The sequence below is a fragment of the Lipotes vexillifer genome, unplaced genomic scaffold, assembly GCF_000442215.2.
Source record: "Lipotes vexillifer unplaced genomic scaffold, Lipotes_vexillifer_v1.1 scaffold82, whole genome shotgun sequence".
NCBI lineage: Eukaryota > Metazoa > Chordata > Mammalia > Artiodactyla > Lipotidae > Lipotes > Lipotes vexillifer.
In genome coordinates, this window is record NW_006783121.1 from 2,105,029 (window position 1) to 2,119,709 (window position 14,681).

The 14,681-nt window shown below is 38.2% G+C and overlaps 1 protein-coding gene across 1 annotated transcript in view; it reads right to left on the reverse strand.

The window, feature by feature from the left end:
• The window catches only part of DIAPH2 (diaphanous related formin 2), an 886,998-nt gene that overhangs the window by 605,685 nt on the left and 266,632 nt on the right, over nt 1–14,681 (reverse strand). Inside the window, exon 13 of the mRNA XM_007455866.1 lies at nt 13,626–13,744. Coding sequence (XP_007455928.1) covers nt 13,626–13,744 — 119 coding nt within the window. The remainder of the gene's footprint in view (nt 1–13,625; nt 13,745–14,681) is intronic.

Sequence of the window (14,681 nt, forward strand, 5' to 3'; positions counted from 1 at the left end):
AATATTGATTCTTCTAATCCAAGAACATGGTATATCTCTTCATCTGTTGATATCATTTTAATATCTTTCATCAGTGCCTTACAGTTTTCTGCATACAGGTCTTTTGTCTCCCTAAGTAGGTTTATTCCTAGGTATTTTATTCTTTTTGTTGCAATGGGAAATGGGACTGTATCCTTAAATTCTCTTTCAGATTTTTCATCATTAGTGTATAAGAATGCAAGACATCTCTGTGCATTAATTTTGTATCCTGCAACTTTACCAAATTCATTGATTAGCTCTAATAGTTTTCTGGTTGCATCTTTAGGATACTCTATGTATAGTATCAGGTCATCTGCAAACAGTGACAGTTTTACTTCTTCTTTTCCAATTTGTATTCCTTTTATTTCTTTTTTTCTCTGATTACCATGGCTAGGACTTCCAAAACTATGTTGAATAATAGTGGCAAGAGTGGTCATCCTTGTCTTGTTCCTGACCTTAGAGGAAATGCTTTCAGTTTTTCACGAGAATGATGTTAGCTGTGGGTTTGTCATATATGGCCTTTATTATGTTGAGGTAGGTTCCCTCTACACCCACTTTCTGGAGAGTTTTTATCAAAAATCGGTGTTGAATTTTGTCAAAAGCATTTTCTGCATCTACTGAGATGATTATATGGTTTTATTCTTCAATTTGTTAATATAGTGTATCACACTGATTGATCTGCATATATTGAAGAATCCTTGCATCCCTGGGATAAATGCCACTTGATCATGCTATATGATCCTTTTAAAGTCGTGCTGGATTTTGTTTGCTAGCATTCTGTTGAGGATTTTAGCATCTATATTCATCAGTGATATTGGTCTGTAATTTTCTTTATTTGTAGTATTTTTGTCTGGTTTTGGTATCAGGGTGATAGTGGCCTCGTAGAATGAGTTTGGGAGTGTTCTTTCCTCTGCAAATGTGTGGAGGAGTTTGAAAAGGATGGGAGTTAGCTCTTCTCTAAATGTTTGATAGAATTCACCTGTGAAGCCATCTGGTCCTGGACTTCAGTTTGTTGGAAGATTTTTAATCACAGTTTCAATTTCATTACTTGTGATTGGTCTGTTCATATTTTCTATTTCTTTCTGGTTCAGTCTTGGAAAGTTATACCTTTATAAGAATTTGTCCATTTCTTCCAGATTGTCCATTTTATAGGAATAAAGTTGCTTGTAGTAGTCTCTTAGGATGCTCTGTATTTCTGTGGTGTCTGTTGTAACTTCCCCTTTTTCATTTTTAATTTTATTGATTTGAGTCCTCTCCCTCTTTTTCTTGATAAGTCTGGCTAATGCTTTATGAATTTTGTTTATCTTCTCAAAGAACCAGCTTTTAGTTTTATTGATCTTTGCTATTATTTTCTTTGTTTCTGTTTCATTTATTTCTGCTCTGATCTTTATGATTTCTTTCCTTCTACTAACTTTGGGTTTTCTTTGTTCTTCTTTCTCTAGTTCCTTTAGGTGTAAGGTTAGATTATTTATTTGAGATTTTACTTGTTTCTAGTGGTAGGCTTGTATTGCTATAAACTTCCCTCACATAACTGATTTTGCTACATCCCATAGGTTTTGGACCATCGTGTTTTGGTTGTCATTTGTTTCTAGGTATTTTTTAATTTGCTCTTTGATTTCTTCAGTGAACTCTTCGTTATTTAGTAACATACTGTTTATCCTCCATGTGTTTGTGTTTTTGACGTTTTTTTCCCAGTGACTGATTTCTAATCTCGTAGCATTGTGGTCAGAAAAGATGCTTGACATGATTTCAATTTTCTTAAATTTACTGAGGCTTGATGTGTGACCCAGGATGTGATCTATCCTGGAAAATGTTCCGTGCACACTTGAGAAGACAGTGTAACTGCTGTTTTTGGTTGGACTTTCTTATAAATATTAATTAAATCTATCTGATCTACTGTGTCATTTAAAACTTGTGTTTCCTTATTAATTTTCTGTTTGGATGATCTGTCCATTGGTGTGAGGTGTTAAAGTTCCCCACAATTCTTGTGTAACTGTCGATTTCCTCTTTTATAGCTGTTAGCAGTTGCCTTATGCATTGAGATGCTCCCATGTTGGGTGCATACATATTTATAATTGTTATATCTTCTTCTTGGATTGATCCCTTGATTATTATGTAATGTCCTTCCTTGTTTCTTGTAACATGCTTTAAAGTCTATTTTATCTGATATGAGTATTGCTACTCCAGCTTTCTTTTGATTTCCATTTGCATGGAATATCTTTTTCCATCCCCTCACTTTCAGTCTGTATATGCCCCTAGGTCTGCAGTGGGTCTTCTGTCGACAGCATACATATGGGTCTTGTGTTTGTATCCATTCAGTGAGCCTCGGTCATTTGGTTGGAGCATTTAATCCATTCATGTTTAAGGTAATTATCGATATGTATGTTCCTATTACAATTTTCTTAATTGTTTCGGGCTTGTTTTTGTAGGTTCTTTTCTTCTCTTGTGTTTCCCACTTAGAGAAGTTCCTTTTAGTATTTGTTGTAGAGATAGTTTGGTGGTGCTGAATTCTCTTAGCTTTTGCTTATCTGTAAAGCTTTTGATTTCTCCGTCGAATATGAATGAGATCCTTGCTGCTTAGAGTAATCTTGGTTGTAGGTCTTCCCTTTCATCACTTTCAATATGTCATGCTATTCTCTTCTGGCTTGTAGAATTTCTGCTGAGAAATCAGCTGTTATTCTTATGGGAGTTCCCTTGTATGTTATTTTTCCCTTGTTGCTTTCAATAATTTTTCCTTGTCTTTAATTTTTGTCAATTTGATTACTATGTGTCTCGGCGTGTTTCTCCTTGGGTTTACCATGCCCTGGACTCTCTGCACTTTCTGGGTTTGGGTGGCTATTTCCTTTCCTTGTTAGGGAAGTTTTTGACCATAATCGCTTCAAATATTTTCTTGAGTCCTTTCTCTCTCTCTTCTCCTTCTGGGACCCCTATAATGCCAATGTTGCTGCAGTTAATGTTGTCCCAGAGGTCTCTTAGGCTGTCTTCATTTCTTTTCATTCTTTTTTCTTTATTCTGTTCCGTGGCAGTGAATTCCACCATTCTGTCTTCCAGGTCACTTAACCGTTCTTCTGCCTCAGTTATTCTGCTACTGATTGCTTCTAGTGTATTTTTCATTTCAGTTATTGTATTGTTCATCTCTGTTTGTTTGTTCTTTAATTCTTCTAGGTGTTTCTTCTTTAATTCTTCTAGGTCTTTGTTAAACATTTCTTGCATCTTCTAGATCTTTGCCTCCATTCTTTTTCTGAGGTCCTGAATCATATTCCCTATCATTATTCTGAATTATATTTCTGGAAGGTTGCCTATCTCAACTTCATCTAGTTGTTCTTCTGGGGTTTTATATTGTTCCTTCATTTGGTATATAGCCCTCTGCCTTTTCATCTTGTCTATCTTTTTGTGAATGTGCTTCTTGTTCCACAGGCTGCAGGACTGTAGATTTTCTTGCTTCTGCTGTCTGCCCTCTGGTGGATGAGGCTATCTAAGGGGCTGGTGCAAGTTGCCTGATGGGAGGGACTGGTGGTGGGTAGAACTGGGGGTTGCTCTGGTGGGCAGATCTCAGTAAAACTGTAATCCGCTTGTCTGCTGATGGATGGGGCTGCATTCCCTCCCTGTTCGTTGTTTGGCCTGAGGTGACCCAACACTGGAGTGTACTTTGGCTCTTTGGTGGGGCTAACAACAGACTCTGGGAGGGCTCACACCAAGGAGTACTTCCCAGAACTTCTGCTGTCAGTGTCCTTGTCCTCAGGGTGAGACACAGCCACGCCCTGCCTCTGCAGAAGAGCCTCCAACACTAGCAGGTAGCTCTGGTTCAGTTTCCTATGGGGTCATTGCTCCTTCCCCTGGTTCCCGATGCACACACTACTTTGTGTATGCCCTCCAAGAGTGGAGTCTCTGTTTCCCCCAGTCATATTGAAGTCCTGCAATCAAATCCCACCAGACTTCAAAGTCTGATTCTCTAGGAATTCCTCCTCCTGTTGCTGGACCCCCAGGTTGGGAAGCCTGACGTGGGGCTCAGAATCTTCACTCCAGTGGGTGGATTTCTGCGATATAAGTGTTCTACAGTTTGTGAGCGACCCACCAAGCAGTTATGGGATTTGATTTTATTGTGATTGCTCCCATCCTACTGTCTTATTATGGCTTCTCCTTTGTCTTTGGATGTGGGATATCTTTTCTGGTGAGTTGCAGTGTCTTCCTGTCGATGATTGTTCAGCAGTTAGTTGTGATTCCAGTGCTCTCACAAGAGGGAGTGAAAGCACGTCCTTCTACTCCGCCATCTTGAAATGTTTATTATCTTGACTGTGATGATGGTTTTAAACGTAGACACAAATATCAAAATTTATCAAATTTTATACTTTAAATATAGGTCATTTTTCTTATATCACATATACAGCAAGTTTTTTGTTTGCTGTAAAGAACTTTGTGGCTGAAATAAGGTAACTAAGGAAGAAAGTGGGAAATGATGAGATCAAAGTGGCGCCAGATCTGTGCAGTACTGGCACTGGTTGGTAATGATTTTGATGAAATTTCATTGGGAGAGGGACCTTGGAGATGGCTGAGGAGTAAGATGTGGAGGTCACCTTCCTCCCGATAAATACATCAAAAATATATCTACATGTGGAACAACTCCTACAGAACACCTACTGAACATGGGCAGAAAGCCTCAGACTTCCCAAAAGGCAAGAAAATCCCCAGGTAACTGGATAGGGTAAAAGAAAAAAGAAAAAAACACAGACAATAGGGACAGGACATGCACCTCTGGGAGGAAGCTGTGAATGAGAAAGTTTCCACCCACTACGAAGCCCCTTCACTGGTGGAGATGGGGGGTGGTGGAGGGAAACTTCAGAGCCACAGAGCAGAGTGCAGCAACAGGCGTGCAGAGGGCAAAGTGGAGAGATTCCTGCACAGAGGATCAGTGCCGACCAGCACTCACCAGCCTGAGAGGCTTGTCTGATCACCTGCTGGGGCAGGTGTGGGCGGGGAGCTGAGGCTCTGGCTTCAGAGGTCAGATCCCAGGGAGAGGACTGGGGTTGGCTTCGTGAACACAGCTTAAAGGGGGCTAGTGCACCACAGCGAGCTGGGAGGGAATCCGGATAAAAGTCTGGACCTGCCTAAGAGACAAGAGACCACTGTTTCACAAGGAGAGGGGATTCCCTCCCTGTCTGCCCACAGAAGGCAGAGCACTGCCTAAACGAGCTCCAGAGACAGGAGCGAACCGCAGCTATCAGATCAGACACGAGAGATGGGCATGAAACACTAACACTGCTGCTGCAGTCACCAAGAATCCTGTGTGCAAGCACAGGTCGTTATCCATAGCCCCCCAGGAGCCTGTGCAGCACTCCACCGCCAGGGTCCCGTGATTCAGGACAAGTTCCCCAGGAGAACACAAGGTGCGCCTCAGGCTCCTGCAATGTCACACTGGCTTCTGCGGCCACAGGTTCGCCCCACATTCCAATTAAAACTACTGTACTGCTGCCTCCCCCCTGGCCTGAATGAGAAAGAGGCACCTAATCAGCTGATGCTTTACCCCGGCCTGCCTGGGTGGAAACAGATGCCTGAGGGTGACCTACACAGACAAGTAGGGCCAAAAGCAAAGCTGAACACCAGGAAATCTGAGAATAAAGAAGAGAAAGGGAAATTTCTCAGTGCAGCCTCAGGAGCAGCAGATTAAATCCCCACCATCAACTTGATATACCCTGCATCTGTGGAATACCTGCATAGAAAACGAACCTTCCCAAAATTGAGGCCGTGGACTTTGCGAACAACTGGAGCTTGGGGTTTGCTGTTGTGACCGATTTGTTTCTGATTTTTATGTTTATCTTAGTTTAGCTGTTAGCACTTTTTATCATTGGTGGATTTCTTTATTGGTTTGGCTGCTCTCTTCTTTTTTCTTTTAGTATTATGGGTTTTTTTTCTTTCTTTTTTTCTTCCTTTTCTTCTGAGCCATGTGGCTGACAGGGTCTTGGTGCTCCGGCCTGGGGTCAGGCCTGAGACTCTGAGGTGGGAGAGCAGAGTTCAGGACAGTGGAAGACCAGAGACCTCCCAGCCCAATGTAGTATCAACTGGCGAGAGCTCTCCCAGGGACCTCCATCTCAATGCTAAGACCCAGCTCCACTCAAAGGCCAGCAAGCTCCAGGGCTGGAGCCCCATGCCAAATAACTAGCAAGACAGGAACACAACCCCATCCATTAGCAGAGAGACCCCCTAAAATCATAATAAATTCACAGACACCCCAAAACACACCACGAGATGCTGCCCTGCCCCCAGAAAGACAAAATCCAGCCCCACCCACCAAAACACAGGCAACAGTCCCCTGCACGAGAAAACCTACACAAACCACTGAACCAACCTCACTCACTGGGGTCAGGCACCAAGAACAATGGGAACTACAAACCTGCAGCCTGTGAAAAGGAGACCCCAAACACAGTAAGTTAACCAAAATGAGAAGACAAAGAAATACGAAGCAGATGAATGACCAAGGTAAAAACCCACCAGACGAAACAAATGAAGAGGAAATAGACAGTCTAGCTGAAAAAGAATTCACAGCAAGTATAGTAAAGATGATCCAAAATCCTGGAAATACAAGAAACGTTTAACAAGGACCTAGAAGAACTAAAGAACAAACAAACAATGACGAACACAATAAATAATATTAAAAATTCTCTATAAGTAATCAATAGCAGAATACCTGAGTCAGAAGGACAGATAAATGATCTGGATGATAAACCAGTGGAAATAACTACCACACAGCAGAGTAAAGAAAAAAGAATGACAAGAATTGAGGACAGTCTCAGAGACTTCTGGGACAACATTAAACGCACCAACATTCAAATTACAGGGGTCCCAGAAGAAGAAGAGAAAAAGAAAGGGACTGAGAAATATTTGAAGAGATTATAGTTGAAAACTTCCCTAATATGGGAAAGGAAATAGTTAATCAAGTCCAGGAAGCACAGAGAGTCCCATACAGGGTAAATCCAAGAAGAAACATGCCAAGATACATATTAATGAAACTATCAAAAATTAAACACAAAGAAAAAATATTAAAAGCAGCGAGGGAAAAACAACAAATAACATACAAGGGAATCCCCATAAGGTTAAGAGCTGACCTTTCATCAGAAACTCTGTAACCCAGAAGGGAGTGGCAGGACATATTTAAAGTGATGAAAGGGAAAAACCTACAAGAAAGATTATTCTACCCAGAAAGGATATCATTCAGATTTGACAGAGAAGGTAAAACCATTACAGACAAGCAAAAGTTAAGAGAATTCAGCACCACCAAACTAACTGTACAACAAATGCGAAAGGAACTTCTCTAGGCAGGAACACAAGAGAACAAAAAGACCTACAATAACAAATGCAAAACAAAAAAGAAAACGGTAACAGGAACATACATATCGATAATTACATTAAATGTAAATGGATTAAATGCTCCAACCAAAAGACACAGACTGTCTGAATGGATACAAAAACAAGACCCGTATGTATGCTGTCTACAAGAGACCCACTTCAGACCTAGGGACACATACAGACAGAAAGTGACGGGATCGAAAAAGATATTCCATGCAAATGGAAATCAAAACAAAGCTAGAGTAACAATTCTCATATTAGACAAAATAGACTTTAAAATAAAGATTATTACAAAAGAAAAGCAAGACACTACATAAATGATCAAGGGATCAATCCAAGAAGACGAGATAACAGTTGTAAATATTTATGCACCCAACATAGGAGCACCTCAATACATAAAGCAAATGCTAACAGCCATAAAAGGGGAAATCGACAGTAACACAATCATAGTAGGGAACTTTAACACTCCACTTTCACCTAGGGACTGATCATCCAAAACGAAAATAAATAAGGAAACACAAGCTTTAAATGACACATTAAACAAGATGGACTTAATATTTATAGGACATTCCATCCAAAAACAACAGAATACACTTTCATCTCAAGTGCTCATGGAACATTCCCCAAGATACATCATACCTTGGGTCACAGATCAAGCGTTGGTAAATTTAAGAAAATTGAAATCATATGAATTATCTTTCCCGACCACAACATCATGAGACTAAATATCAATTACAGGAAAAAAATTGTAAAAAATACAAAGACCTGGATGCTAAACAATACACTACTAAATAACCAAGAGATCACTGAAGAAATCAAAGAGGAAATCAAAAAATACCTAGAAACAAATGACAATTAAAACATGATGACCCCAAACCTATGGGATGCAGCAAAAGCTGTTCTAAGAGGGAAGTATATCCCAATACAAGCCTACATCAAGAAACAAATAAAATCTTAAATAAACAACATAACCTTACACTTAAAGCAATTAGAGAAGGAAGAACAAAAAAACTCTAAAGTTAGCAGAAGGAAAGAAATCATAAAGATCAGATCAGAAATAAATGAAAAAGAAATGAAGGAAACAATAGCAAAGATCAATAAAACTAAAAGCTGGTTCTTTGAAAAGATAAACAAAATTGAAAAACCATTAGCCAGACTTGTCAAGAAAAAAAGAGAGAAGACTCAAATCAACAGAACTAGAAATGAAAAGGGAGAAGTAACAACTGACACTGCAGAAATACAAAGGATCATGAGAGATTGCTACAAGCAATGATATGTGAATAAAATGCACAACCTGGAAGAAATGGACAAATTCTTAGAAGAGCACAACCTTCCAATACTTAACAAGGAAGAAATAGAAATTACAATCGGGCCAATCACAAGCATTGAAATTGAAACTATGATTAAAAATCTTCCAAAAATAAAAGCACAGGACCAGATGGCTTCACAGGCGAATTCTATCAAACATTTAGAGAAGAGCTCACACCTATCCTTCTCAAACTCTTCCAAAATATAGCAGAGGGAGGAACACTCCCAAATTCATTCTATGAGGCCACCATCACTCTGATACCAAAACCAGACAAAGATGTCACAAAGAAAGAAAACTGCAGGCCAGTATCACTGATGAACATAGATGCAAGAATCCTCAACAAAATACTAGCAAACAGAATCCAACAGCACATTAAAAGGATCATACAGCATGATCAACTGGGGTTTAACCCAGGAGTGCAAGGATTCTTGAACATACACAAATCATTCAATGTGATATACCATATTAACAAACTGGATAAAAAGGATATGATAATCTCAACAGATGAAGAAAAAGCTTTTGAGAAAATTCAACACCCATTTATGACAAAAACTCTCCTGAAAGTAGGCATAGAGGGAACCTACTTCAACATAATAAAGGCCATATATGACATACTCACAGCTAACATCATTCTCAATGGTGAAAAACTGAAACCATTTCCTCTAAGATCACGAATAAGACAAGGTTGCCCACACTCACCACTATTATTCAACATGGCTTTGGAAGTTTTAGCCACAGCAATTAAAGAAGACAAAGAAGTAAAAGGAATTCAAATTGGAAAAGAAGTAAAACTGTCACTGTTTGCAAGTGACATGATACTATACATAGAGAATCCTAAAGATGCTACCAGAAAACTACTAGAGATAATCAATGAATCTGCTAAAGTAGCAGGATACAAAATTAATGCACAGAAATCTCTTGCATTCCTATACACTAATGATGAAAAATCTGAAAGAGAATTTAAGGAAACACTCCCATTTACCACTGCAACAAAAAGAATAACATACCTAGGAATAAACCTACCTAAGGAGACAAAAGACCTGTAGGCAGAAAACTATAAGACACTGATGAAAGAAATTAAAGAGAATACAAACAGATGGAGAGATACACCATGATCTTGGATTGGAAGAATCAACATTGTGAAAATGACTATACTACCCAAAGCAATCCAGTGATTCAATGCAATCCGTATCAAACTACCAATGGCATTTTTCACAGAACTAGAACCAAAAATTTCACAATTTGTATGGAAACACAAAAGACCCTGAATAGCCCAAGGAATTTTGCAAAAGAAAAATGGAGCTGAAGAAATTAGGCTCCCTGACTTCAGACTATACTACAAAGCTACAGTAATCAAGGCAGTATGATATTGGCACAAAAAGAGAAATATAGCTCAATGGAACAGGATAGAAAGCCCAGAGATAAACCCATACATATATGATCACCGTATCGTTGATAGAAGAGGCAAGAACGTACAATGGAGAAAAGACAGCCTCTTCAATAAGTGGTGCTGGGAAAACTGGACAGCTACATGTAAAAGAATGATACTAGAACACTCCCTAACACCATATACCAAAATAAACTTAAAATAGATTAAAGACTTAAATATAAGGCCAGACACTATACGACTCTTAGAGGAAAACATAGGCCGAACACTCTATGACATAAATCACAGTAAGACCCTTTTTGACCCACCTCCTAGAGGAATGGAAATAAAAACAAATGGGACCTAATGAAACTTAAAAGCTTTTGCACAGCAAAGGAAACCATAAACAAGACCACAAGACAACCTTCAGAATGGGAGAAAATATTTGTAAATGAAGCAACTGACAAAGGATTAATCTCCAAAGTATACAAGCACCTCATGCAGCTCAATATCAAAAAAAACAAACAACCCAATCCAAAAATGGGCAGAAGACCTAAACAGACATTTCTCCAAAGAAGATATACAGATTGCCAACAAACACATGAAAGGATGCTCAACATCACTAATCATTAGAGAAATGCAAATCAAAACTACAATGAGATATCACCTCACACCAGTCAGAATGGCCATCCTCAAAAAATCTACAAACAATAAATGCTGGAGAGGGTGTGGAGAAAAGGGAACCATCTTGCACTGTTGGTGGGAATGTGAATTGATACAGCCACTGTGGAGAAGAGTATGGAGGTTCCTTAAAAAACAAAAAATAAAACTACCATATGACCCAGCAATCCTATTACTGGGCATATGCCCTGAGAAAACCATAATTCAAAAAGAGTCATGTACCACAGTGTTCATTGCAGCACTATTTACAATAGCCAGATCATGGAAGCAACCTAAGTGTCCATCAACAGATGAATGGATAAAGAAGATGTGAAACATATATACAATGGAATATTACTCAACCATAAAAAGAAACGAAATTGAGTTATTTGTAGTGAGGTGGATGGACCTAGAGTTTGTCATACAGAGTGAAGTAAGTCAGAAAGAGAAAAATAAATACCGTATGCTAACACATATATATGGAATCTAAAAAAAAAAAGGTTCTGACGATCCTAGGGGCAGGATAGGAATAAAGACCCAGAGGTGGAGAATCAGTTGAGGACATGGGGAGGGGGAAGGTTAAGCTGGGACGAAGTGAGAGAGCAGCATTGACATATACACACTACCAAATATAAAATAGATGGTAGGAATCAGCCGCATCGCACAGGGAGATCAGCTCGGTGCTTTGTGACCACCTAGAGAGGTGGGATAGGGAGTGTGGGAGGGAGGCGCAAGAGGGAGAGGATATGGGGATATATGTATATGTATAGCTGATTCACTTTGTTATACAGCTGAAACTAACACAACATTGTAAAGTAATTACACTCCAATAAAAATGTTAAAAAAAAGAAAAATTTCAATGGGAAGGCATTGAAGAAATTTAGGTCAGGATATGATCTGATTTATTTTAAAAAAGTGCTAGACTCACAGACCTGTGAAATCAGAAGAGACTCTATGCTCCTCAAGTCCAGATGATCTTTATTTTAAGAGATCCATTGATTTCCTAGAAGTTCTTCAAGCACCAGCTAATATCTGTGTGTGTGTGTGTGTGTGTGTGTGTGTGTGTGTGTGTGTGTTCTAACGAAAGGTTCATAGCCTTCATCATCTACTCAAGACATCTGAGCATAAAATATTAAGGACCACACATATATTTGACTTATCTGAATTTAGAGTTCTCAACTCTAAACTGAAGCCTAGGCAAGTTAAATGATTTGTTCACAATCACAGAGATGATACGTGGATGAGGTCTAATGGGTTTTTGATACTGCCTACCCTCTCTCACCTGATCCCTTCATGTCTTCCCACCCCAATGCTCTTGATTAACGGTACACAATCCTAAGTACCTGGCATACAGTACCCAAAACAAATATCCACTGAACACTGAACGAGCTAGCCAAAATCAACAGTAGCATATATGCACCAACTATGGTCCACAATAGATTATAAGCCAATACAAGTATTTGGAAACAGTCTCTTATAACTCTCTCAACAAATATGAAATAGCTACTGACTTTATTAAGCTCAGGGAAAAATATGCAATGAGGCCAACATTCACATTAATTGCAGGGGCAGGGTACACTGGCACAAGCTTTCTGAAAAGCATTTGGCCTTTCAAAGTTCACACCCTCAGGGGAATCAATCCTAAGGAAATATTGAGAAGAAGCCAAATATTTATATAAAGGATGTTCACAGTAAATTCATTTATAATTATAAAAACCTGAAAATAATCTGTATGTACAATAAGAAAGGACTGGTCAAGATGATTATGACATTGTATAAAATGGAATATTATATAGACATTCAAAGTCACATTTTGAAGATTAATATTGAAAAATTCTAATAATATAATGCTCCATGAAAAATCAGCATATAGATATATAGAAGAGGAATACAGGAGGGAGGGAGATAAAGTGAGAGCAAGAGAGAGAGAGATGAAGATGGAGATAACAAGACATACTGAGCTGAACAGTGAGTAATGGTGAAATGTACTAAGCTTGAAAAGTGTAATTGGTGGTTTATTTTGTCACTTACATAAGTCTCCAGATTGCCTATGATAAGTGAGCATTAGTTTCACAATCAGATGAGAATAATACATGATAAATAACAAGGAATTCATCTTAGAATATTACTGTGAGTCTTCCCTGGGCTATGGAGTGAAGAATAACATATAACTGGCATTCAACAGCTGTTGTTTCCTACCTTTAAAGACAAAGACAAATGAGTTCATGCTTGAATTGTAGCAATAGTGATTTCGATTAGGTATAAATAAAACTGCTTAACTATAAGGTCATATGGCATAGTATATTTCACAAGAGAGGTTTCACATCATCCTTCAGAGACTTTTCCAGAAAGTGTAGCTAGCTACAAGTCTCAGATAATATAAGGTCATTTCCACAACAATCCAAGTAGATGAACATGAGCATCTCAAATTCTTTCCCAGCTCTAAGCTCTATGAAAATATAAAATGATCTACTTTAATAGAATTAAAAGGTCGTAAGTTACTGAAACCAACCTGTATTTCCTTTCTCAGACCTGAACACTAATAACATAGCATTACTAATTAGACCCTGTTGTTCACGTGATCTCTACAAAACCACAAATGTACCAGCATAAATTGAATCAATGCATTTCAGAGTCATGTTTCTAAAAAGCAAGGCATTCACCCCTAATATAATGTTTTTGGTGCAGCATTGACTTTAAACTGAATTCAAGAGTGTTGAAACTTAACAAATAGATTAGTATCTCCAATCACAGAGGCAGAACTCTCGTGATCATCATAATTAATAATTATAGCAAATGAGTACCCACAGATACAATGACTTACCAGATATTAAGAGAGGAAGTTTAGTGAGAGAGCTACACTTTAAAAGTGTCTATTAGACAGAAGAGAGTAAAACACAATCAAATGACATTGAGGATTATATCACATACCTATCAGATGAGTGAAATCAATGTCTAATCTTTGTCTGTACTTGAAATCTGGGTCCATACCACTGCAGTGCAGCACTATCTGTGAAACACACTCCTCAACTATTTTGTAATACTGTGGCCTGCAAAAGAGAAGTAGTAATCTTGAATACCTTTTCTACCTATACAAATCAATTTTCTTAAGAAGTGATTCTACATGATAAAGAAAACTAGGTCATTTTCTAGCAGGCTAAAAAACTCTTTTCTAGCCATTACACTCACTCCAGAGGAATATGCCTAAGCTTAAAGATGGGCTGGACGTTATAGTGCAAAACCCATTGTAATATAATCAGCTGTGAACACTTAGTGACTTAATACTCTAGTTTGCAGGGATTCATGCTTGTGTTCAAAGATACTTATCAACCTTATCTACTTACTTAAGCTATTGTTCCTAAAGTTAATAAAAACAAATGACTCTTTAGTTCTACATCTATGGATACAGAAATGGTTCTAAGCCTCTCCAAGTTCTCAATTTCAATAAGGAATGAGTACCCTGGCATTACATGGCAAACAATGTATTGAATTTACTGCCACACTTTTACTCAAGATAGCTATAACAGCTTTTACAAAACTGGACTCAGCCACTTATGTTACAGACTACTCCAAAGATCTATTTATACACGTATTTTAAAAGATCCATTTTATAGAAGCATACACACTAAATATGCATGGTGATAGCTTCAATTTGTTCAAAGTGTCAAAGGTTTTGAAACATTTCCTAATTCTGTAATCTATCAAGGTAATTTTGACCTTAAAAATGACCACTTACATACTTCAAAAATTTTTAAAAGGCACTTTTTGCATTAAAATTCGGGGAAAATTTAATATTTATCAGTAGCTAATAAATTCAACAGAGAAAAATCAGAAAGAAATACTATTATGGACAAACTATGACATAAACATCCCTAAAATCAGTGTGCTGCTAACTAGCCAACCTACTAAAAGTTTGCAAATAAAGCCAAACATATTCTAATTGCTCTTATATGTCTTTTGTCATGGGGCTGATCTCAAGGATAAGAA